The sequence below is a fragment of the Scardinius erythrophthalmus genome, assembly GCF_964197995.2.
Source record: "Scardinius erythrophthalmus genome assembly, chromosome: 21".
NCBI classification, from domain to species: Eukaryota; Metazoa; Chordata; class Actinopteri; order Cypriniformes; family Leuciscidae; genus Scardinius; species Scardinius erythrophthalmus.
In genome coordinates, this window is record NC_138241.1 from 31,334,207 (window position 1) to 31,358,582 (window position 24,376).

Sequence of the window (24,376 nt, forward strand, 5' to 3'; positions counted from 1 at the left end):
GAAACTTACAAAGAAATTACAACTCTGGTGTTAAACCTGAATCTGTGGTGTGTAATTTGCGGTCTATGATGTGTTTGTTGTGTGTGTGTTTGTCATGGTTCTTGTGTTTAAGTCCAGTTCTCTGTGGTTATCAGGTGGTTGGTATGTTTACCAGCAGAAGAACGATGTCCATAATAACTGTGGAATCGAGATTTACTATCAGACGGACATGCAGAACACCCATGAGAACATGCTGCTGGAGCTCTTCTGTCAAATCATCTCTGAGCCATGCTTCAACACGCTACGCACCAAAGAACAGCTGGGTAACACAAACACTCATGGGAAATGTCCTCAGTTGTGTGTGTGTGTGCATCTAATGATGTGGTTATAGGATAAAACTCCAAGCTCGTCCTATTGATCAAACCGATCTTAAGAACATCATTTATTTCTGCCTGTGTCCAGGTTACATTGTGTTCAGCGGCCCTCGCAGGGCCAATGGGGTGCAGGGTCTGCGTTTCATCATCCAGTCTGAAAAAGCTCCTCACTACCTGGAGTCTCGTGTGGAGGCCTTCCTCAAGACCATGGAGAAGAGTGTGGAGGAGATGGGAGAGGAAGCGTTTCAGAAACACATCCAGGCACTGACCATTCGCCGTCTCGACAAACCCAAGAAGCTGGCGGCCGAGTGTGCCAAGTACTGGGGAGAGATCATCTCCCAACAGTATAACTTTGACAGGGGTGAGAGTTGTTATTTAGCTGTTGAAATGAACTTGTACTCTGCGTGAAGTATCTGTGAAGTTTTAATGTGTTTTTCCTTGATTTTCTTGCCTTGTTTAGATAATATTGAAGTGGCTTACCTGAAGACATTGACTAAGGACCACATTATGCAGTTTTACAGGGTTAGTGATGATCTGAACACATTATCACTCTAAAACCAAGGTGTTTTTTTTTTTTTTTTTTTTTTTATCAATTAAATTTGTATTCCTGAATAAAATTCCAGTGCTTGCAAGGTAGCAAAATAATAATATTTAAGCTTAGAATTCAGACTTTGTTCTGTGTAAATAAAAATTTGCATTTTGCAATTGCTTCGACACATCTTGTTTTTTTTGTCACAATGTAACACCTTTTGTTGATGCCTGATAAATAGACCAATCACAATTCATTATGCAAATAAATGCAAAAAAGGACCAAGATACGCTATTGCTGTCCATTACATGCTGGAGGCTTTTTTTAATATAAAAAAAAAAAATTAGTTAGCTTTTATTTATTTATTTATTTGCATAAATAAAAAGCACATCTAAGGCAGAAATTATCTATAAATCTAATCTATACTTGAATTATTTTGTGAATTGTGTATGAATTTCAATAAACAGCTCACTTTGCAAATGCTAATTTATTTGTGAGGTCTCCAAAAGCCCAATTCCTCATCTTGTCATGTGGTTTGATTGTCATGTTTATTCTCTCCAGGACTTGTTGGCCATCGATGCCCCCAGAAGACACAAGGTGTCCGTGCATGTGCTGTCTAGAGAGATGGACTCCTGTGAGTACTGACACAATGAGGCTGAGACATTTTGATTGGACTGACTGATGCAGCTGGACAGATTCATTTATTTCTGCCATGTGTTTCCTTCAGGTCCAGTGGTTGGAGAGTTTCCTGCTCAAAATGATGTCAATCTGGCTCCTGCCCCCTCACTTCCTCAGGTACTGCATAGATGTATATGTACAGTAGTGGTGGTCCAATGTGGGTTTATGCAATATTATTTTTTTTTTTATTTTTTTTTTTTTTTACAAATATTAGATGATTGTTGTAAACTACTGTTCAAATGTTTGTGGTCAGTAAGATATATATTTTTAAAGAAATTAATACTTTTATTCAGCAAGAATGCATTTAATTGATCAGTGAAGACATTTTATAATACAAAGATTTCTATTTAAAAAAAAAATGCTTTTTTTTTTACTTTCTGCTCATTAAAGAATCTGGAAAAAAATATATCACAGTTTCCACAAATATATTAAGCAGCACAACTGTTTTCAACATTGATGATGATGATGATAATATGAAGAAGAAATGTTTTTTGAGGAGCAAATCATCATATTAGAATGATTTCTGAAGGATCATGTGACACTGAAGACTGGAGTAATGATGCTGAAAATTCAGCTTTGTCATCACAGGAATAAACTACTTTTAAATTGCATTAAAATAGACAATAGTTATTTTATATTGTAATAATATTTCACAATATTGCTGTTAGTTCAAATAAATGCAGCCTTGGTGAGCAGAAATATATATATAATTTTTTTTTTTTCATAAATAACTAGCAACACCCCCTAGCATTATGACGGGAAGTGTTGTGTGGCCAAGCACCACTCACTTTTTCTTTATAGATGTCAAAATATAGTTCACTCATTGTCTTGCTCTGTGTGTGTTTTCAGCCATCATTAGTTCAGGATATGACCGAATTCAAAAGGAGTCTGCCGCTGTTCCCTCTCACCAAACCTCACATCAACTTCATGGCTGCCAAACTGTGACCAGCACCATGGGATTGTCAGAGACGCCCAATTATGGAGCCAGTAACATCGTTGTCCGTTTGTTTGTGTGAGTGTGTGTTTGTGTGCGTGTGAGCAGGCAGGGCCACAACAGTGGTGCTTGCGACATTTTTAGTTAGAAAAAATACAGTGTTTGATTCATATTGCTTCTGTCAAGAAATTTGTATCCCTATATAATATAGGAATCACTCGCTGGCCACGACGACACTTTTTCATCATTCGGTTTCATTCAAAATGCTGTTCATTTCATTTGCACCACTGTTTAGCAAAACCATGAGAGCATTTGGAGAGGCTGTTGTGAAATATATCAAGATGTGTCTCTCCAGAAAAGAAATACTGGCCTTAAGAAGATTTTAATCAGTGATCAGGTTTTCTGGCACATTTTTTAAAATGTTTAATTTAAACAATTTGCTTTGAGTTGTTTTTAGTTTCTGTGCATGTTGGCAGAGTTTTATCTTTAAAGGATAGTGTTGTAAATGCAAGGTGGTTAACTTGATTTTATTTGCGGTTTGAGAAATATAATAAACAATTTTTAATGTCATGTTCATTTGTTTAAGTTACTTTGTCCTTCATAGGTTCATAATATTGATTTATTTGACAAACTCAGTGTCATAATAGAAACACAAATTCTACTCATGAAATATGAATTTGTGTACTGTTTTGTTTTTTTTATTTAAAAAAAAAAGTACATAATTGAACGCATCAATTTATGCACCACTGGTTTTGCGAACCATTACGTTCATCTTGTGTTTTGTGAATAATGCCGATTGTCTTTTTCGAGATGCTCAGTTGGATCTAATTCGCCGATATCCACATGAAACATGACGGCATTTACAATTTCAGGAAGTCGTTACGAGAAACTGACTCTGAAATCCCCTTTAACTGGGTTTGTTTTTATCTCTGATGTCTTGACTTGTGATTTATGCACTCTTCACAAGCAATAATGTGACTTACAGGACCTTTGACTAGTGTCTTAAACTCTACTTGGCATTTTGCTTGACACAGTTTGAGCTTGGTTTCAGGAAACAGTTTAGACAAGAACTAGACGTGACGTGTGAAGGCTGTAGTTCACCTGCATTGATGCAGGAACATCAAGTTAGTCTGTAATCCTCGTGTGTCCTCATCTCAGGTGTGTGCTAGCCAAGACTTGACCATCACTTGTGTTTCTACTGCTGAGATTAATTCTGGACTTAACTCAGGCGTATCAAATCAACTTTAATGCTGCACTTTTGTTTTTTAGAAACACAACGACCATCCTACCACCTCCATCAAAATAATGAATCCTGCTCGCGAAACAAACTGTAAAAACTGATATCAGCCTCATAGGTGGGATAGTTGTACCACTAAGATGGATTTACTCAGGCATCTCACTGCATTGGTTTTGGTGGTTTGTATTTAAAGCAATGGTTCATCCGGTAATGCAAATTCAGTGATTTTTATTTGTTCTCTCGGCACTCCAAACCTGTATGACATTTTCTTTCATGGAAAAAGAAGTGAATGAGGATCAGATAGTAAAGCTCTTAAAAAAGGAACCATAAAAGTAGTCCATACGACTTGAGCGCTATATTCTTAAGCCTCGAACATAACTCAAGTCTTTTGAAGCCATTCATAGCTTTATGACTGACTAAACTAGCTTTATTGTTAACTAAAACAAAAACTATTCAATTGTTTTCGGCAATTAAAAAAATAAAGCTGAATAATAAATATTAGATAAATCTTAAAGGGTAATTGCAAATGTTGCCTTTGTGATTTATGTTGAAATGAGTTGAAGTACAAAGATTACTCAAATTGAAATGAAAATAAATCTAAATGGAAATATAAAAAAGCAAACTAATAAAAATGACAAAAGCACACAAAATTCCTAAAACCTTAAACATTAAAATGAAAATGAGAATATAAAAACAAGTTAATTCAAAATTAATAAATGGAAAATCACAGCTGCTCTTAAGATTTTAAGATGATGTTCAAGATTTTCAGTGAATAACGAATTAAATTTGTCTGTTCGCCACAAATCTTTCACGACGTCAGACGATTTTGGGAATGTGTAGCACAAGCAGGCGCACGGACAAGATTTTATGGTACCTTTTTATGGGCTAGTTCACCCAAATATGAAAACTGCCATTCAATGTCATTCCAAACCTGTATGACTGACACTCCAAACAACATTACACGTTTCTCAAAATATCTTCTTTTGTGCTTCATAAAGGTTTGGAATGACGTGATGGTGAATAAGTCATGACAGTATTTTCATTTTTGGGTGAACTATCATTCATTTGGCTCTAGGTCACTGCATGCTTTTTATTTTATGGGAAAAAAAGATGCTTTTTGTTCCATGAAATGATGAAAATACAGGTTTTGAAACGACTTGAGGGTGAGTAAATGTGACTTTATTGTATTTATTTAAATTTTGTGGATAGTAAACTTTTACATTACTTTCAGATCCAAAGATGCATTTGGCATGCGGTTGGAGCATTTGTTGCACCCCAAATCTCTTTAACTGTTCTAGAATCAGCTCCGAGTTCTGCAACCGATGCTTGTGGTTCTCACCGTTTCCTGTAACCTGATGTCACATGTTGTTTGCTCATACTGTGGTTGAACACTAGGCAGAATATTAGAGTAAAGAAATCAAAAGAGCATTACTCTGCATGAATGAGTCTAAGATGATGTTGCATTCGGTTCAAATCTGAGCTTGTGTGCTCCCAGCTGCAGTCGTGAGGTAGGAACGGTTCTTCAGTTGCTGACCGTCTTGTGTCGAGTTTATTAGGTGGTTTTGAAGTGCAACAGAACACTGGGGAATGGTGCTGTGTATCTGTGTTTTATGATCATTAAACAATTGTATGAACTCAGTTGTTGTCTATCTTTTTTTGTCTTTGATCTGCACTAAAGATTTTGTTTTACATTCTTAAACCTGTTAAACATTAAAAAAAGGAGGGTTTTTAATAGATAATTGGTATTTCAAGAAATATTCTGCATTAAAAACACCTTGCACTTAGTGCTCAACTTCACCTGTATGTTATTACCATAAAAATAATTTCAACCTTCACTTCATCAGTGCACAGTGATGCAGTTTTACAACTGCAAAAGTGATAAAGTTTCCAGTTGCATATTACTTGTTTTCATGAGTTATTTTATTTATCTGGATTTATTTATCTTATGATTATATCTAGTGTTGCAACTGATGGCATGTCCAGCTAAAAATCTAAACAGGGTTAGTTTTACCTGACCTAGATTCCACGAGGAATTATTCATATTCCCTGCAACGCCTCAATTGTAGTCTTGAGTTTTTTTTCTGGGAACAGACTGTAGTGTGAATAAATCCCGCCCAAGGCATATGCTAAATAAAGGGGCGGGGCCTAGTTGCTTAGTTGTGTATTGAAACTCGCGGTTATGATAAGAGCAGTGGCATTTCCGAAACACGCTTGAAACGGACCAATCACAACACACTGGTCCAGTCGACCAATCAGAGAACATTGCGCTTTTCAGAAGGAGGGGCTTCATAGAGACAGGAACTCAACAGAGCGTTACTGGCAGACTGGGAAGAGAGGTACTGCAACAATATCAAATATGTAAAAAAAATAAAATTAACATTCAAGTATGAAACCTATTCTAGTAGACCCTACAAACAAAATCAAGATTGAAAAAGGGCATAATATGGCCTCTTTAAAATAATCCTTATTGTACAATGTAAGCATCATAACAGTCATATACACTCACCTAAAGATTATTAGGAACACCTGTTCAATTTCTCATTAATGCAATTATCTAATCAACCAATCACATGGCAGTTGCTTCAATGCATTTAGGGTTGTGGTCCTGGTCAAGACAATCTCCTGAACTCCAAACTGAATGTCAGAATGGGAAAGAAAGGTGATTTAAGCAATTTTGAGCGTGGCATGGTTGTTGGTGCCAGACGGGCCGGTCTGAGTATTTCACAATCTGCTCAGTTACTGGGATTTTCACGCACAACCATTTCTAGGGTTTACAAAGAATGGTGTGAAAAGGGAAAAACATCCAGTATGCGGCAGTCCTGTGGGCGAAAATGCCTTGTTGATGTTAGAGGTCAGAGGAGAATGGGCTGACTGATTCAAGCTGATAGAAGAGCAACTTTGACTGAAATAACCACTCGTTACAACCGAGGTATGCAGCAAAGCATTTGTGAAGCCACAACACGCACAACCTTGAGGCGGATGGGCTACAACAGCAGAAGACCCCACCGGGTACCACTCATCTCCACTACAAATAGGAAAAAGAGGCTACTATTTGCACGAGCTCACCAAAATTGGACAGTTGAAGACTGGAAAAATGTTGCCTGGTCTGATGAGTCTCGATTTCTGTTGAGACATTTAGATGGTAGAGTCAGAATTTGGCGTAAACAGAATGCGAACATGGATCCATCATGCCTTGTTACCACTGTGCAGGCTGGTGGTGGTGGTGTAATGGTGTGGGGGATGTTTTCTTGGCACACTTTAGGCCCCTTAGTGCCAATTGGGCATCGTTTAAATGCCACGGCCTACCTGAGCATTGTTTCTGACCATGTCCATCCCTTTATGACCACCATGTACCCATCCTCTGATGGCTACTTCCAGCAGGATAATGCACCATGTCACAAAGCTTGAATCATTTCAAATTGGTTTCTTGAACATGACAATGAGTTCACTGTACTAAAATGGCCCCCAGAGTCACCAGATCTCAACCCAATAGAGCATCTTTGGGATGTGGTGGAACGGGAGCTTCGTGCCCTGGATGTGCATCCCACAAATCTCCATCAACTGCAAGATGCTATCCTATCAATATGGGCCAACATTTCTAAAGAATGTTTTCAGCACCTTGTTGAATCAATGCCACGTAGAATTAAGGCAGTTCTGAAGGTGAAAGGGGGTCAAACACAGTATTAGTATGGTGTTCCTAATAATCCTTTAGGTGAGTGTAGTTGTACAATTTAATTTTACTTAATACATTGTAATGTAAGGACAATTAAACTTTTATCTGAACTTAAACTTATTTCATTGTATTTGAATGCATATTGGATATACATAAGCAAATCAATATTTTAATGTTTTTTTTTCTTATAGATTAAATAATAGGTTAGAAGTTATAGGTTATATTGGGTAAAATATTATATAATATTGTAATATATTGGATAATATTTTATATAGTGAGTCAATATTTCAGTATTTCAAATGACCCTTAAATACATTTATTCCTAAATGGTTTCCTGCTCTCAATAATTTTCCTTTTTTTTACATATAGCCTCCTTAAAGATAAAGAATGTAAGAGTGTTCTGTTGCGAAAGCATCAACACACACATTACAACCCATTAGCTTAAGGGAGCTGTGCATAAGAACATAGATCAACCAATAAGGCAAGTCTGATTATCTGAAAAATAATACTACAGGGAAGGGTAGCAATTCTGCATCTTGATGCTAAAGATTTTAGGAGTACACTAGTAATTGATCTCAAAGCTAAGAGACATGCGTTTAAAATCCTCCTGGTTTTTAGTCCAAGATAAAAACTCAAACTGCCCAACACACAGTCAAGCATTGGAAAAATACATTTATTTACATAAATCAACCAGAAACTATAAATTCAGAAGCCGTATCTGTACAACTCATCCATTTATACAACATACATTTTCTGTATTTGGCATTATGCTTCATCTGTACAACAGGAGACATTATTGTGCCATGGAAATTATACAGCACAATTAAATGCTGAAAAATCATATTTAGGCAACAGAATAACTGTCTTGTAGTTGGTGTAGATAAACACTATTTTTAGCAACTACGTCAACATTAAGCATGTTCTTTCAGTGTTACGTCTATCCTCTAATGATGTGCTGTAGCTCTATGGACAAATAATACTCGAACAGCTAATTAGGAGTAAAGCGGAGTTAAAAGGTGCAGTATGCGATTTCTGGGAAACGCTGTTGAAAGTGGATCAAACCGAGCGCGACAACACACTTGTAGCCAATCAGCAGTAGGGGGCGTGTCCACTCATGATGGGGGAGGAGAGAGAGTGAGCAAGAGGAAAGACTGTAGAAAGAGAGATGGCTGAGAGACATTACAAAAGAGAAAAGGTCAGAGGAATATCACTGGGAAAAGAAGGGTTATGATCAGGCAAGAGCTTTAGGACACGTGTTAATATTAGAAAAGCTTTCCAGTGCTGGAGAGACCTAAGTTGCAAGACCTGAAACCGGACGCCAAAGTTGTTGTTTCTGCTCCATAACTGAGTAACATTGGTTTTGGTGTTTCACAGGACCAAGATATGCTGTTGTTGTAATGTTAGCTGTAGTAACGGGACAGTTTTTAGGGTCACTGTCTGTCTGGAGCTGCTGTTGACTAACAACCAACTCTTACTCTTGAGTACTGTATGTTCATTTTTTGTTCTTCCTTGTCGTTCGTTCGCCATCTTTGCTTTATTTTTCTCGAAGCACTATTTTGCTTCGCTTCAGCTATGATAAAGACACATCCACTCTTGCATTGCGTGTTCAGGCATTGTTGGGGGCGGAGCAATGAAGAGAGGGGTGTGTCTGTTTGGGTTGATTTAAAATATCAACAGTGTTTCTCAGAAATCGCTTACTGCACCTTTAATTACACAAGCTTTTTAAAATAAAACACCTGCCTCTCAATGCACACTAGATGATGTTTAATAAATTCCCACTTTAGTGTACTGTTGCTCAGTATGCCATTACTGCACTGTATTTATATACATTTTTCTCCCAGATGTGCTTCTTGAATCAGAAGTCATCAAACACAATGATTCAGAAAAAAATTGGCATGTTCACCAAATACACTTGTCCATCTGGACCATGTGACCTTTAAGACACACATATTGTCGTGGTGTAACAAAAAGGCCACTATTACTCTTAAAAGTTCACTGTTCTACCATAGGCCATTTATCTATTATGAAATGGGTTTATTAACAGCAGTTATGAGGCATCCGGTTACCATAATGTTTTAATAGAGTAATCGATCAAGGACCAAACACTCAGACTGGATTCTTAGTTTCTACAAGGCTCTTAACAGATTAAATCAAATTATCACATGATTTCTGAATTATAAAAGTGACTCCCTGAAACTCAGACATCAACACTACAAAGATGGAAAATAAAGATGATCGGCTGATCAAATTATGTGAAGGCAGGCGAGACAATGAATTTCACAAAAGCTTAAAAATGTTGTTTCAAAAAGCCTATTGTTAGGATTTTTTGCAGTTTTTTGATTTGTGAAATATCTCATTTGTTAAGCATAATTGTAAGTATATTATACAGTAGTATATGATACATACTAAATCTAATTCATATTGAAACAAAAAAAAATCCTAAGCAAAATATATTTTATTTTTGGGTAAAATGGGTAAATTTCTTTGAGCAGTTTATCTGAGAAGAACCACCACATAATAAAGGTTATTTTATTAGCTCATTATGAACTGCTTTAGATATTTATGTTTGCCTTTAATGTTTAATATTCAATTTGTTAGGCTAATTAGTGGAGGAAGAATCAGCAAAAGTGCTTGACGTGAAACGGCATGTTGTCGTTTGCATGTTAAGGATACTTTAAAGCTTCAGAAAGATGTGGATTCACCTGAACATTTCTAATTCAATATAAAACAATCACTTATTAATATAAAACGTTCTTTCAATATTTATTTTTCCTCAGTCGCTTTCTTAAAAGGTCAAAGCCCATAAAATAAGTAACACACGACTGTCTGATTATGTCGACTGAAATAAAGCTGAATCACTGTTCAAACTCCAAACAGAATAGTCACATTCACAGGGAAAAGAAAACCAAATCCAGCGTCTGTAAAACATGTCCAGTAGTGTGGCGGCGCGGTAGTGTCTCTTAAAGCTGCGTGAAATCAGAATGCCGGTGGATGGAATCGGTTGATGATCTCAGGCCTCTTCCAGCTCGGGGAAATTAAGGATCTTGCGATGAGCCTGTCGGAGATACTGCTGCTGCTTGAAATAGACCTTAAACGCCCCTTTAATAGCCACAAACGCAATGCCACCCTGAGAGAAGGAGAGATAAAGGTCATCAGTATGAGGGAACATCTGCATATATCATAGACATGGGGCCAGATTTACTAACAGCTTGCGCCCGTGCAAACCCTCTTTTGGCGTTGAAAAACTACTGTCAAGATTTACTAAAGACACGCAGTGAAAAATTAGCGCTGAAAAGGCGTGGACAGGGTTATTTTTGCGGCTGATCTTATTGCTTATGCATCTGTAGGAGTTTCTAGCCTGACAAGCCAGACCCACATCAAGATGTTGGGTCTGGGAACACACCATTGGCACGGCTCAATCTGAGGGGCGGGATCAACGGTTGTCTTTCAAATTCCCTCTGCACGCAATAGGATAGCGCTACAACCAACCAGAGCGTTTTCCCACCAGCGGAGCTAGCTGATAGATTAAACTTTTGCCGTATCTGGTTGGCAAAACTCCGAACACATCTTCCTTTATTAAGAATGACTTCAGTGCCGTTCTTTGCTCTTTTCTCAAAGAAAAGCTTAACTCCAAGTCTTAGAGTTGCGGCCAAAGCCGATTCGAGAGACCGATGTTCGCCAGCAGCAGCCGCCAATTCTTAGTTTTCAAGTAGCAGGGAATATACGCAGAACCGTCACAACTCTGCCGTCATTATGTTAAGCCCGCCCACCGACTCTATACACGATGTGATTGGCCTGACTAGAGTTTGGTTTTTCCAGCTCGAAAGTCAACGGAGAGTTGCTAGACTACACTGGCTGCAAAATAAATGTTGCTGCCGCTAGGGTGCGTCTAGATTTCTAGGCTAAGGAGTTTCCCTTTCAATCGCAAAATCTATGGGAGGAGAGTATTTCAATGAATCATGCAAGGTGATTTACTTTTTTTTGTAGGTTTGCGCTAGTCAATTTACTGGTATTTGCAACATTATAAATCGTCAAAAAAGCATGCTAAACCAGACACTAACTCGCGCTGCTCTTTATTGATTGTGTTGGTCATTATGGAAATTATCCGGCTGCTTCTGTGCTCTTTAATTTGTGTGTTGTCGATAGATCACGCGCAGAACTTTCCACTCCCATCTGCGCTGTTTTTGGAATTGCGCTCTCATGCTAATCTGCCCAGTTTAGTAAATCTGGCCCATAGTTTTCCACCATATTCCTCGTACCAGAATGGTCCTCTGAAGATTTGAGTTGACGCTGCTGAACATCAGTTTACCCACGATGGTGGCGATGGTGGGGAACACGAGGGCTCCGCACAGGATCCGTGTGGCTGACACGTGATCGGCCAGCGGACTGGCCTCTGCCGGGATCCTGGGCACTGGGCAGCCGATCCCTGCGTATCACACAACATTTTTAGTGACAACTTCACAAAATCTTGTAGTAAGCAATATAAGTAAACAGGGCCTAAAACTGACTAAAACCTTAAGTTTGCCACACCTGCCAATGCCACAGCTAAAACTACTAGCCTAACTATTATAATTTAAAAACATTAATAGAGACAAGTAACAGTAGTTTTCAGGTAGAGACATAATCAAATGTAAAATAACACTGGACAGGCTTCACTGTATAAATAAACATTGTTTAATCCTTATTAAACTTACAAAAGTTATTCAGTCAAGAGCATTGAGTGATTTTTTCTTTGTCTTGTTGTTTGATTAACATAGCAAACACAGATAGCAGCAGGAATATTGGGCTGCTGTCACTTTAAGACTAATGCGCTGGTCCAGTACTGATACTGATACACATGCGTGTCTTTATCTACTATTTACGTTCATTTAAGCCATGGCTGACTGTGTTTACTAAGATACTAGTAAAGGATACCGAGAGGGGCATTTTGAAAAAAATCATGTGAATTTGTCTGTTGAAGCGCAAGAAGACAAGAAAGAGAATTCAATTCAAATATGTGTTTGCACACAAAACTTTCCACACAGGGCGAATTGAGTTCCCTTCTTGTGCCTGAATAATTAAATTGGAAAAGCTCAAACTTTCGAGACGATGCAGCGCTGGCCCGTCAACTGTCTCAAGCCGTTGTTCATGTTTGTTCACGTACATGTTCTCATAACATTGCATTGTTAGAATTCATAAAAACATGTTACAGGCCAACTGGTGATTGACACCATTTTATATACTCAGATTTTTACTTGCATTTGAATTTTGAATTAATATTGTGTAAAATAAGTGTTGATGTACACTTCATTTGCAATCAATACATTTTGTTTTAGTGAATGGAAAATTCACTTTTCCAGTAAGACAACAGAATTGTTTATTTGTTTCTGTTGGTAGAAAGAAATGGCAGAAAAGATGTAGATAGAAATCGTAGGTTATGATAAATTAGGAAATGTCTATAACCTAACACTAAACACTGAATTTGTATTTAAAATATTAAACCATATATATTTAAATAATATAATAAATATAATTATTAAATAATAAACATAATAATTGCATTCAAAGGATAATTAAATACATGTGTGTATGTGAACATTTATAAATATAAAGAATGTCCAAAATTATGTAATATAGGCACAGATTATATCATTTTTATATTATTATAGTTTTTATTAATATTTTGAATTCTTTTTTATTTTTGTCATTTTAGTTTTCACTTTAATTTTAGTGTATTTTTTTTTTAATTATGTGCTTTTGTCTTTTTTCATTATTATTATTTGGGTTTTATTTAATCTTTATTTCAGTTTTAGTTTATTTCCATTGTTTATTTATTTTTTATTTTATTTAACCTAATTAACTAAACAAAAATTTTAAATGTTGCCTTAACTAACTGAAATAAGATGTTCATCTAATATTTTTTTCTTTTTCTATTTCAATTAACAAAAATGTTTTCATAGGTTTAGTAAAAAATAACAACCCTAGTTGTTACCTGGAAAGATACTGTTGAGGATCTGAAGCTTATTGGAGTATTTCCTCCAGATGCGGAGCACGTAATCTTCCCAGCGAATCATCTTCCCCAGAATTAGCATAACTGGGATGGTGGGCAGGCCGATCAACAAGAAGAGAGGATCGGCCCGTTCCATCACATCCAGACCTTCCTTGTGACCCACAACCTGAGAGACGAACACAGACAGATTGTTCAGAATCAAATAATGCTTGTGAAATCAGTTGCGCTGTGAGTGACGTCTCACCTGCATGACAGTCACAGCCCCGTATGTGACGGCCGTCCAGTAAATGGATCCCACCATGATTCCAGCGGCAGCAAACGGGCAGGCCTTCGAGATCAACCTGTCTGCCAGATCCAGCACATACACCACCGGCCCTGGACACAACAAAAGTTGCTGCATTCATTTTTAAGTACAATCAACTTGGATGTTGAAGTCATTTCAACTTAAATTACATCAAACTGAAATTAGTTGAATCTTGTATAACATAATTGTTTTTGAAAATTGCTTAACTTACTTTGATGAGTAAAAGCAATGTAAAAACATGTTGTCATAACATATTATTGATCAAATAATTTTTTTAAACATGCTCTTCCGGTATGAAATGGGCTTTTTACTGGCTAATGGTGATATCTTGAAATTCGACTGATATACACGATAATATTTTCCAATGATAACTGAATAAACTTCTGTTAATATAAGCTGAATATCAGTTTATAACTACATATACCACCAATCAAAATTTTGGGGTCAGTGATTTAATTTAATTTTTTAGCAAGGATGCATGAAATTGATCAACAGTGACAGTAAAGACATTTACAATGTTACAACAGATTTCTATTTCAAATAAATGCTGTTCTTTTGACCTTTTTATATTAATTATATATTCCTATGAAATAATTCTGAAAAAAGCATCAGTTTCCACAAAGACGTTGTAAAAAATGTTTCTTGAGCAGCAAATCAGCAGCTGTATATAAATATAAATACAATATAAATTATTCTATACCCTTATGTAGATATTAAGCAATATATACTGTATTATACACATAATGTCACACAACAAGAGGGAGACGAAATATAAAAAACAGGTTGATATTGAGGTCTGAATCATGTGACTATCACAGCAGGATCGAGAGAGGGTGATGAATCCAGAAATGAAAGGAGGAGTGACTCTGGTTTCCGTCTCTCCAGCAGGGGGCAGAAGGTGCTATTCTGATGAGAAACAATCAATCACTCGGCCTGAGCCTGACTGTGTCATGATTATTCAACCAAAGTTGATAAGAGTGGTAATCACTTTATCGTTCGTTCCATATGTGACCAATGATGATTAAATCCTACATGACTCATGAATTAAGTTTTACAGCCACTGCAAAGCACACAAGTCTCAATGACCTATGCTTTATGAAACACTCCTAAAAAGGAATGAGGAAATACTCAAAAGTGGAAATGAAATCATGCAATATTTACTGACCTACAACCTGCTTTCCTCTCAACCTATAAATACCCTCCACTGCAGGAGATGTCTGGGACGACTCTCTGGAGAATGGAGAGGACATTCATTTCCTCATTTCTCTGCTGAATCATGACTTCATTTTCATTTCCACTTAACATTTATCACACACAGAGCATTTTAATCCAGTGCTCAACCACAGCTCTACCAACCAAAGAAAGAGTTTAACATGAAACATCTCAAGAATAGTTCAGATTTTACCTACATTTTTTTAAGAAAATACATTTATTTTTTGCATAGAGAAAATTAAGAGAATGTATATTTTTTTGCAGTAAAAAAAAAAACATTTTAAGTAGTATGATATAGATTTACATATATATATATATATATATATATATGTATGTATATATAGTATCATTAGTATGATGCAGATATATATATATATATATATATATATATATATATACATACATACATACACTGATACACACATACATACATATACATACATATATGTAAATCTGTATCATACTAATGATACTCTATATATATATATATATATATATATATATATATACATACACATACATACATACATACATATATGTAAATCTGTATCATACTAATGATACTAATGATACTATATATATATATAAATAAATATATATATATATATATATATATATATATATATATATATATGAATATGAATCTCAGGGCAATCTTTATCAAACTTAGTGAACTATAATTAAACTACAAAGAAATATTATTTTATTTTATCTCATTTTGAGGCCTGAGAAAACTTATGGGCTAATTGTCTGCAGTACAAAACCAAAGAACAAACAACACACAAATCTATACAAATTCGTCATCTGACCAAAAAGTTCCTGTAAAGGTTGTGAGAAGTTTCTATGTGTAAATTAGCCATCAACGCATATTAATTCAGCTCTCAAATGCATAGCAGACACTTTCTGGTGTGTGTGTGGTGTGTGTTGAGATCACTGACCCCTCTCAAGAAAATGAATATGGAATATTCTGATGACAACGCCGGAATCTGGTTGACTTTCTCTCTGGCGCTGCAGTGAGAGCCTAATGTCTACTGGCAACAGGAAACATTCAGGCATTTTCTGCTGCCGGCCACAGATTCCGTTATTAAGATCATTAAAACTAAACTCCACTTAGCAGGAATACATCTGCAGTCTATTCTCTCTCGTTTCACACCAGCTGAGCTGCTCTGCCAAAGAACTGCTGTGGAACAAGGACTTTCTGTTCCCTACAAACCCTCTCCAATGCCAAGCTGCGTAAAACAACTTCAATGTGATGTCATCTCAAGCTGCACAGGTCAGAAGAACATCTTGAAAGTTAATCAGGAGTATTATATTTGAAAAAGACAGATGTTCTTTCATCATCTTCGTGTCTGCCACTTAGCTCAAAGCAATTGCATAGCACACCATTCAATACCACTCTCTAAAAGACTCAGTTTCAAACCATAGTGACCTACCTAGGGAGCATTTAAAGGCATCATATAAATAAAATCATGTAAAATATCATATAAAGGCAGATACACAACTGCTAAATGATGCTGCCTTTTAAGATTAAGATTTAGGCCGAATTCAGAGAACCTACTTAGAACATCCTTTTTTTAACAGTTGGAAAAAGTCTCAAACCAAATGTAGTACCTTCTATACAGCAGTGAATAGACATCATATAGAGAGTAGACCGCTCACTAGGGTTCGAAACAGCCCAACTGTCTTCATCACTGAGTAGAGCAGGACAGATGCATGTGTGAAAATGTGACAATATTAAAAAAAAAGAAAAAAATTCCTGTCTAAATAACTGATTTCACGTAGGGAAAAGGAAATAAATTGACATTTAAATCACTTGGAGGTCTGAAGTAGCCTAGAGATCTAGACGCACCCTAGCGGCAGCAACATTTATTTTGCAGCCAGTGTCATATAGCAACTCTCCGTTGACTTGAGCTGGAAAAAACAAACTCTAGTCAGACCAATCACATCGTGTATAGAGTCGGTGGGCGGGCTTAACATAATGACGGCAGAGTTGTGACGGTTCCGCGTGAATTCCCTGCTCTCGAATCGGCTTTGGCCGCGACTCTAAGACTTGGAGTTAAGCTTTTCTTTGAGAAAAGAGCAAAGAACGGCACTGAAGTCATTCTTAATAAAGGAAGATGTGTTCGGTGTTTTGCCGACCGGATACGGCAAAAGTTTAATCTATCAGCTAGCTCCGCTGGTGGGAAAACGCTCTGGTTGGTTGTAGCGCTATCCTATTGCGTGCAGAGGGAATTTGAAAGACAACCGTTGATCCCGCCCCTCGGATGGAGCCCTGCCAATGGTGTGTTCCCAGACCCAACATCTTGATGTAGGTCTGGCTCACCAGGCTACGTCTGAAGGCTTTATACATGAAATAACTCCAGGGGCGATTCTAGGATTTTCATTTTAGGGGGGCTCAGCCCCGAATGAGGGTATGATGTATAAAAAAAAAAAAAAAAAAAAAAAAAAAAACAAAGTTAGTTTATGGTCTAATGCTCATTATTAAGTAGTTTCATTCATTCATCCAGTAACATGCATATGGCACGGTTTTATAATCACTGAGGTACCGAATGTGAGGTAGTTAGGGGGGTTCGGGGGCATGCTCCCCCGAGAAAATTTTGATTTCTCTGATCTACATATGTGCATTTTAAGATGTTTTGAAGGTCAAAAAAATTGGATGACAATAGCTTTAAAACCATGTGCGGGCAGCTGTTTTTTTCTCACCTCATCAGCATCACACTCTTTTTCTCTTTGTTTTTATCTTGCTCTGTCTTTTCCCCTCCTAAAGCTGAGCTTTGACTGATACAGGCTTTTAATTTTTGTCTGTCAGTGAAGAAAGTAAACATAGGGTCAACTGATAGGTTGATTTATGAATCATTTTCTCAGACAAAGCTACCAGGAAAGCTAGGTAACTAAGTCCATCTACAATGAAATATAAATTATTTATTTTATTTTTTAAGCTTTTTAGCCTTTGTAATCAACAATACGGTTGGTTATTCATCAAGTCACCCCTTGAAAATCTATTTAATTTCAAATCATTTAACTAACCAGCTAAACGTGTATTAATGTAACTGTCTATTGGCAATATGATTAATCTGTTCTATATTTATTTCTATTTATTAAAAATAACAACATGAATTATCAATTTGCCACTTCTATAAATCAAGTGCTTAAAAGAAAACCACAAATCCATTTACTCTACTCTTACTCTAATATATGTATACACTTCTACTGATTCATTATTATATTTATATTTTATTATATTATTATTATATTATTATATATTATATTAATTATTATACATTATTATATTATATATATATATACATTATTATATTATATATATATATATACAAAACTATATTTATTAATACAAAACAAAATAACTCCACATGATGTTTCTCTCTCAAGGCCATCTAGTGCTTTCAGACAATGATGTGTGTCTTTAATAATTTCTGTGCATGGCAGCATAATGTAATAACGAAATACAAAATAATATGTTTTAAAGTTTAAAAAGTAAATTAAAATAAATCATGATCGTTTTCTAAAGTATGTTTTCATGGGTGTTAATCGCTTCATTTTTGTTTTGTAGAAAAAAACAACTATCACACTGATAAGGGCTGAAGGTGAACGCAGCGAAACGTATTGGTATTGGATGAGAAACCGAACCTTCCCGTGTTGCTCCCAATGCTCCAGTAACATTACATTATGTAAACTGCAATGCATAAATGACAAAGAACTGCACCGATGCAGATGTAATATCATAGCAATCTATCAATAAATGCACTCACGACACACCTCGCTCTGCTCAGCGCACCTGCAGATTGAAAAATGCGCTAAATCCAAGCAGACTCAGATAAGGGGAGGAGCCGAAACTTGACGCAGCTTGCCGCCGTTTCAAATGAGTTTTTTTAAAGGGGACTGAAGCGATAAAAAATATATTAATCAAATATTTTTTAGGGGGGCTGGGCAGAAGTTTAGGGGGGCTGAAGCCCCCCTAAAAAGGGCCTAGTGACGCCTCTGAATAACTCTATGGGTTCAATGGAGTACTGCATCCACCAAGAAACCACGCATTATTATACCCTAAATATAAAATCCAGCAAACACTGAGCCCGGAACATGAACACAATGTGTCCCATGGAAGGAATGAGAGTGTTTGTGAAGTAATAATTCGTTACATTTTTACTTCACAATGAAGTATGCACTGCATTGTTATGCAGGTAATGTGTGCACGCAGTTTCCCGTCAGTCTGATGTGAAAAGACGTTCTTGTCTGCGGGCTGCTGAAATCTGACAACTGAATATGCCTCATCAGGACTTTCATCTTTGTTACCAACATTACAAGAAGACCTTATGAAAAACATTCCTCATGTCAGAATCTTCCTTCAGTCAAATCAGCACAATCTCTAGTCCAGGGGTGTCCAATCCTGCTCCTGCAGGGCCACTAGTTTCTCAAGTTTGAAAGTTGAACGGGGATGATTGAAGCAATTTCACAGCCGGCCACGGTCACCCTGACAACCGTATCCCAGAATAACCCTATTGCTGTGGAAAGAGACGGAGAGCGAGAGAGGACGACAGACTGGCCCTCTGGAGATGCAGTTTGAGGAAGAGTATTAGCACACCGTGAAGAGAAACTAATGCTGTTATACTCTAACCTGATCAATTACATAAGCGATGAAACACAAGAGGATGAAAAATGACATTTCGTTTCATGAGCAGCGGATTACTGGAATCACAAGCAAATCCTCATCACCAATATCAAAAGAAGGATTTCTCTGGAATCAGGATTGACCTACTAAGTATAAAAAAACATGCAACTATTCATAACTACTGCAGTGACATTTGATGAAGTTTGATAAAGTCTATAAAAGCGAAAGCATGTCACGAATGTCTAGAATTCAGCTTGTAATGTGTGGTATGTATAACTGTTTATTATATTCCCAGCAAGGGCAGGGACGATGCATTGAATTTTTTCACTTTCAACTTGGCCATTAAAGGTAGAGTAGGCAATTTCAGAGAAGCTAGCAATAGCAAGCTAGCTTTGAAAGCCTGAGATCCCATCCCCCCTTCAGAGCATTTTTAATGCCACACTACCTTCAAAACACATGAACGCACACAACCAGAGCTGACTTGTACCACCTGACTGCTGCAGTTTCATTTCAGCGTTGATAGTGCTGACATAGAAAAGCATAAATCCGCAGAACGTCACGGGTTGCCATCTCGTAATTACGGTTACAATATGGCGTGAACGCAGCATAAGCTTGATGTTTTAGTTCAGGAGGAACTGTAAATGAGGCTGCTGTTTGTTTGTGGCGCTCGGTGACTGTCTGTCTACTACTCTAGCCTTACTGAACACGCTGATGCCTATGTTGAATACCTATGTGGACAGGCAGGTAGGACATCCTATCAATGCATTCGAAACGAATTTGAATGGTTGGACAAACATTTTTTGGTCCTGAGACTTCCTCAAAATATATATGTATTGTACATGTTTTAATATTAAGACCACTTTTATTATTGATTGCTATCAGGATGTGAAGAGAGTTTCAGCCAGTATAACAAAAAGTTTTCATGAAAAAATTGCCTACCCAGCTTTAATTAGCCATTAAACTAGCTTTACAATCCTTCCTTATTTCACAACATAAGTATGAGAGCGTTACAACAGACATTTTAAAATCAAACTCTGCCTTAAACCTCAACAAAAATGTTCTTAGGATCTGTTCACACAGAAAATTATAAGAACAAAAACTATAACGATAATTATGATATTAAACAACTGATCAAAAATTTGGGGTCAAGAAGATAAAAAAAGAATAAATTTTTACTTTTAATCAGCAAGGATGCATTAAATTGATCAAAAGGGACAGTAAAAAAATTATAATGTAACAAAAAAAAATTTGTTCTTTTGAATTTTCTATTCATTCCAGAAAAAAATGTATCACAGTTTCCACCAAAATATTAAGCAGCACAACTGATTTCAAAGTTGGTAAATAATAATAATAAATGTTTTTTGAGCAGCAAATCAGTATATTAGAATGATTTCAGAAGGATCATGTGACACTGAAGACTGGAGTAATGATGCTGAAAATTCAGCTTTGCCATCACAGGAATAAATTAAATTTTAAAATATAAAAAATATATATATATTACACAATATTACTGTTTTACTCTATTTTTGATCAAATAAATGCAGCCTTGGTGGGCATAAGAGATAAAAAAAAAAAAAAAAAATTTAAAAATCATACCGACCCCAAACTTTGGAACGGTAGTGCAGGTTAACTGTGTTAAACATATTTAATCTTTAACATGTTAAAGTGTCACTACATCATCAAACATAATTGCAAAAACAACAGGTTTCCTGACCATATATTGTATATTAAACACTGGTACAAGATCAGATTTTAAAAGCTGACTGACACTTCAGCATTGAATAGCTGTCATACCAAGCTTAGGGAACACGATGAGGTACTCAGCATTGCATTGTGGGCAGGCGACGCGTGCGGTGCTGTTTCCCCTCTGCTTCTCATCAACCCAGCGCTGAAGACACGACTGATGAACCCACTTAGTAGAACCACGACAGCGGCACGGGCGCACCCACTCCGCTGTACGATCATCCTCATCTGTGGCAAAACACACCCAGCAACTCCTGTAAAACACACGGAAAAAAACAGAGACATCAGCACTTGGCTTGCTATGCTTTCCTACTATGATTCAGAGTATAAAAACATAAAGGTGAGGAGAAAGTTTGTCATGTTATTGTGTAAAGTTCAAGGCTCAGCAGACTACAGCTGCAGGAGTTATTTTTATAGTTCAACTCTTTAAAGTATCAAGGGAAAAAAAGAAAACTGCAGAGTAAAATGGGTCAGTGACTAAGCACAAATGAAACCAGATCATGAACATTTCCAAACCAATGTGTTCAAGATAAATTAAGTTTTATTTACTAGGGGTTTATTGAATTTAAATAATATGCCAATAAATTACTCAAATTATCACAATTGCATGCACAATTCCAAATGACCATTTTTTGCAAATAAAGATAATTTAAAAACAATTAAAATCATTTAATTTAATTTTTAGATTATTGCGGCAAATCTCTGATTACACTCTTAGAAGAAAAGATTATATGCAGAAATCAAAGGCTTCTGTCAGGCGCTTCATACATAGAACCTTTTAGGTGTTCCCGATCATTTTATGCATTTAGTTTTAATTGATTCAGTTTACATTCATAAAATTGAATTAAAATAAAAAATTAATGCAAAGTGAATCAATTAAAACTAAATGCAAAAAACCCCAAAAAACAAATATTTTAATTAAATTTTATGAATTTAAAATAGCCTGTTAAACTTGAAAGCATTATGCATAAGACATTTCTCTATTTAGAACCTTAGTGGCATAAAGCGTTCTTTAAAATTGTGTCAAGAATTGTGTTTCTATATAGAAACCCATTAAACCCTTTTTCTAAGAGTGTACACAAAAGGATGCTTTAGAAGACAATATTATTTATTTTAATGTCCAGCATCACGATAATAATGTCGATCCTGTAAATAATCCATGGCAAATCTGTCAGTGTTTCTGCGCTGTCGGAGGAAAGACAGAGACTTTCTCTCAGGTTCCTGCGCCAGATTTTCCGTTCTGTCCGTTTTTTTTGAATAAAACATGAGGGATGAAGAGCGGCTCAGGTGACCGGGATCGTGAACCTCCTGTAACCATCGCAGACCCAAGAAAGCCTAGATTTGTAATTTCATGTACCTCTTCATCTTCTATAAAACATGACCTGATCTCAATTTAACACAGTGTCATTTTTCAAGATGTTAAAATCTCAGAGAAATCTTTCTGTTTTGATTTTTGGGGGGGGGGGGGGGGGGGGAATCTGGTAACACGTTACAATGAGGTTTTCATTTGTTATATAATATGAACAATCCCACAGCATTTATGAATCTTAATTAATGTTAATCTCAACATTTACAAAATTTTTAAGATCAATAGTTGCATCTGTTAATTATTCATGCACTGTGAACTAAAACATTAACAAAGGTTAATAAATTCTGTAAATACATACTGTTCATTGTTGGTTCATGTTAGTTAATGCCTTAACTAATGAGAAAAAATGAGACCTTATAGTTACCAAAAAATACTTTATTAAATAAAAAAGTATCGGTATTTACAAAACAAGCAACGGGTGGAAGATGAGTACAATTTTTGTAAATATCCATTTTTTTAGATTTACAATTCTATTTTGTACCGGATAACAGAACTAGAAAGTAATTTTAGATTGTGTCTAGAATGATTCTGTCCTGAAAGCAACTATCATAGATAGTAAAATAAAGAGTGACGAAAGGAGAGGAGTTCTCCATGTTTCTTAAGAATCTGCTTCTCCTGTTCCAGTAACCCAGCCACCATCATGACAAACATCAGAAACACAATCATCCGCGTGAAACGCGAGACATCTGGCCGTCGCCCCTCACTCTAACTGTGTTCATTAAGGTGTACCGTCAAGGTCAGACAACCAGATTATCAGCTAATAAACCAGGAGAAACAAATTGTGCTGTGAAACAGAATCTGATTTAAGCTTGTTTGCCTTCACTCAACGAGGGTAAAGTTTCAAACTACAGCTTATATTATCCACAGCAAAATGTATGACATATGAGAACATGATGAGATTTTTGTCTGTTTTGAGAAAGAAAAATGATTCACAGATACATCATAATTCTTTAATTAACGAGTGTGCTTTAAACCACAAATAAATCAAATTAAATCACTAATAACATTTAAAAATATACAAAATATAATAAACAATTTAAATGATGCATAAATATTTAAATATATTACACAAATAAATAAATAAACTACATATTAATAATATATTTTTTTAAATACTTAAAATATAATACATCTACTAATACATTTTTCATTAGAGAGGACAGGGTTTAACAATACAGATTACATTTTTTCTTGTCTTAGTTGTAAGTTAATGATATTTTGAATCAAATAAAATAGAATTGAATCATGGTGTTGTTAAAAGATTCCCAGCTCTAATAAAAATAAATACTAATTAAAAAAAAATTAAATATACAAAAAATAAACAATTTAAATAAACTATATAACTATACAAATACATAATAAACTACTACGGAATAATTAATTATTATTATTTTTTTATATTTAAATGAAAAACTACTAATACAAAATCTACTCATTTTTATTAGAGAGGATCATCTTACCTTATAATACAGGGTTGAACAATAAGGTTCTGTAGTTAAAAAAAAAAAATTATTACTTGTAAGTTCATGATTCCCTGAATCAAAATCAACTAGAATTGAATCATGAGTCGTTAAAAGTCGTTCCAAGCTCCAATATTTTGTGGCCATGCAATATAGATCATAAACCCTGTTCTTAAGGAGTGCTGACTTATGTTCAGATCAACCGATTTTTACTATGATAACATAAACATGCATTAATTATAGCACCTTATCTCCACACGTGCAAACA

The 24,376-nt window shown here is 35.9% G+C and overlaps 2 protein-coding genes across 6 annotated transcripts in view; one reads left to right on the forward strand and one right to left on the reverse strand.

The window, feature by feature from the left end:
* ide (insulin-degrading enzyme) overlaps positions 1-5,365 on the forward strand; it is a 29,366-nt gene extending 24,001 nt beyond the window's left edge. For all 4 annotated transcript variants that reach the window (XM_081351017.1, XM_081351018.1, XM_081351019.1 and 1 more), the window contains 6 exons: positions 135-302; positions 442-714; positions 814-875; positions 1,444-1,516; positions 1,610-1,677; positions 2,410-5,365. In XM_081351017.1, coding sequence (XP_081207143.1) covers positions 135-302; positions 442-714; positions 814-875; positions 1,444-1,516; positions 1,610-1,677; positions 2,410-2,505 — 740 coding nt within the window. In that variant the 3' untranslated portion in view covers positions 2,506-5,365. The remainder of the gene's footprint in view (positions 1-134; positions 303-441; positions 715-813; positions 876-1,443; positions 1,517-1,609; positions 1,678-2,409) is intronic.
* Positions 5,366-8,058: 2,693 nt separating this feature from the next.
* Positions 8,059-24,376, reverse strand: part of marchf5 (membrane-associated ring finger (C3HC4) 5) — a 30,110-nt gene continuing 13,792 nt past the window's right edge. The window contains exons 2-7 of one of the 2 annotated variants that reach the window (XR_014029022.1): positions 21,331-21,533; positions 13,638-13,768; positions 13,376-13,559; positions 11,664-11,830; positions 9,215-10,531; positions 8,059-8,436 (exon numbers count right to left, since the gene is read on the reverse strand). Coding sequence is in view for 1 of the 2 variants with exons in the window: in XM_081350216.1 (XP_081206342.1) it covers positions 10,415-10,531; positions 11,664-11,830; positions 13,376-13,559; positions 13,638-13,768; positions 21,331-21,533 (802 nt within the window). In the remaining variant the exon portion in view is untranslated. Of the gene's footprint in view, positions 10,532-11,663; positions 11,831-13,375; positions 13,560-13,637; positions 13,769-21,330; positions 21,534-24,376 lie in introns of both variants that reach the window. The other variant, XM_081350216.1, reaches the window with a different exon arrangement.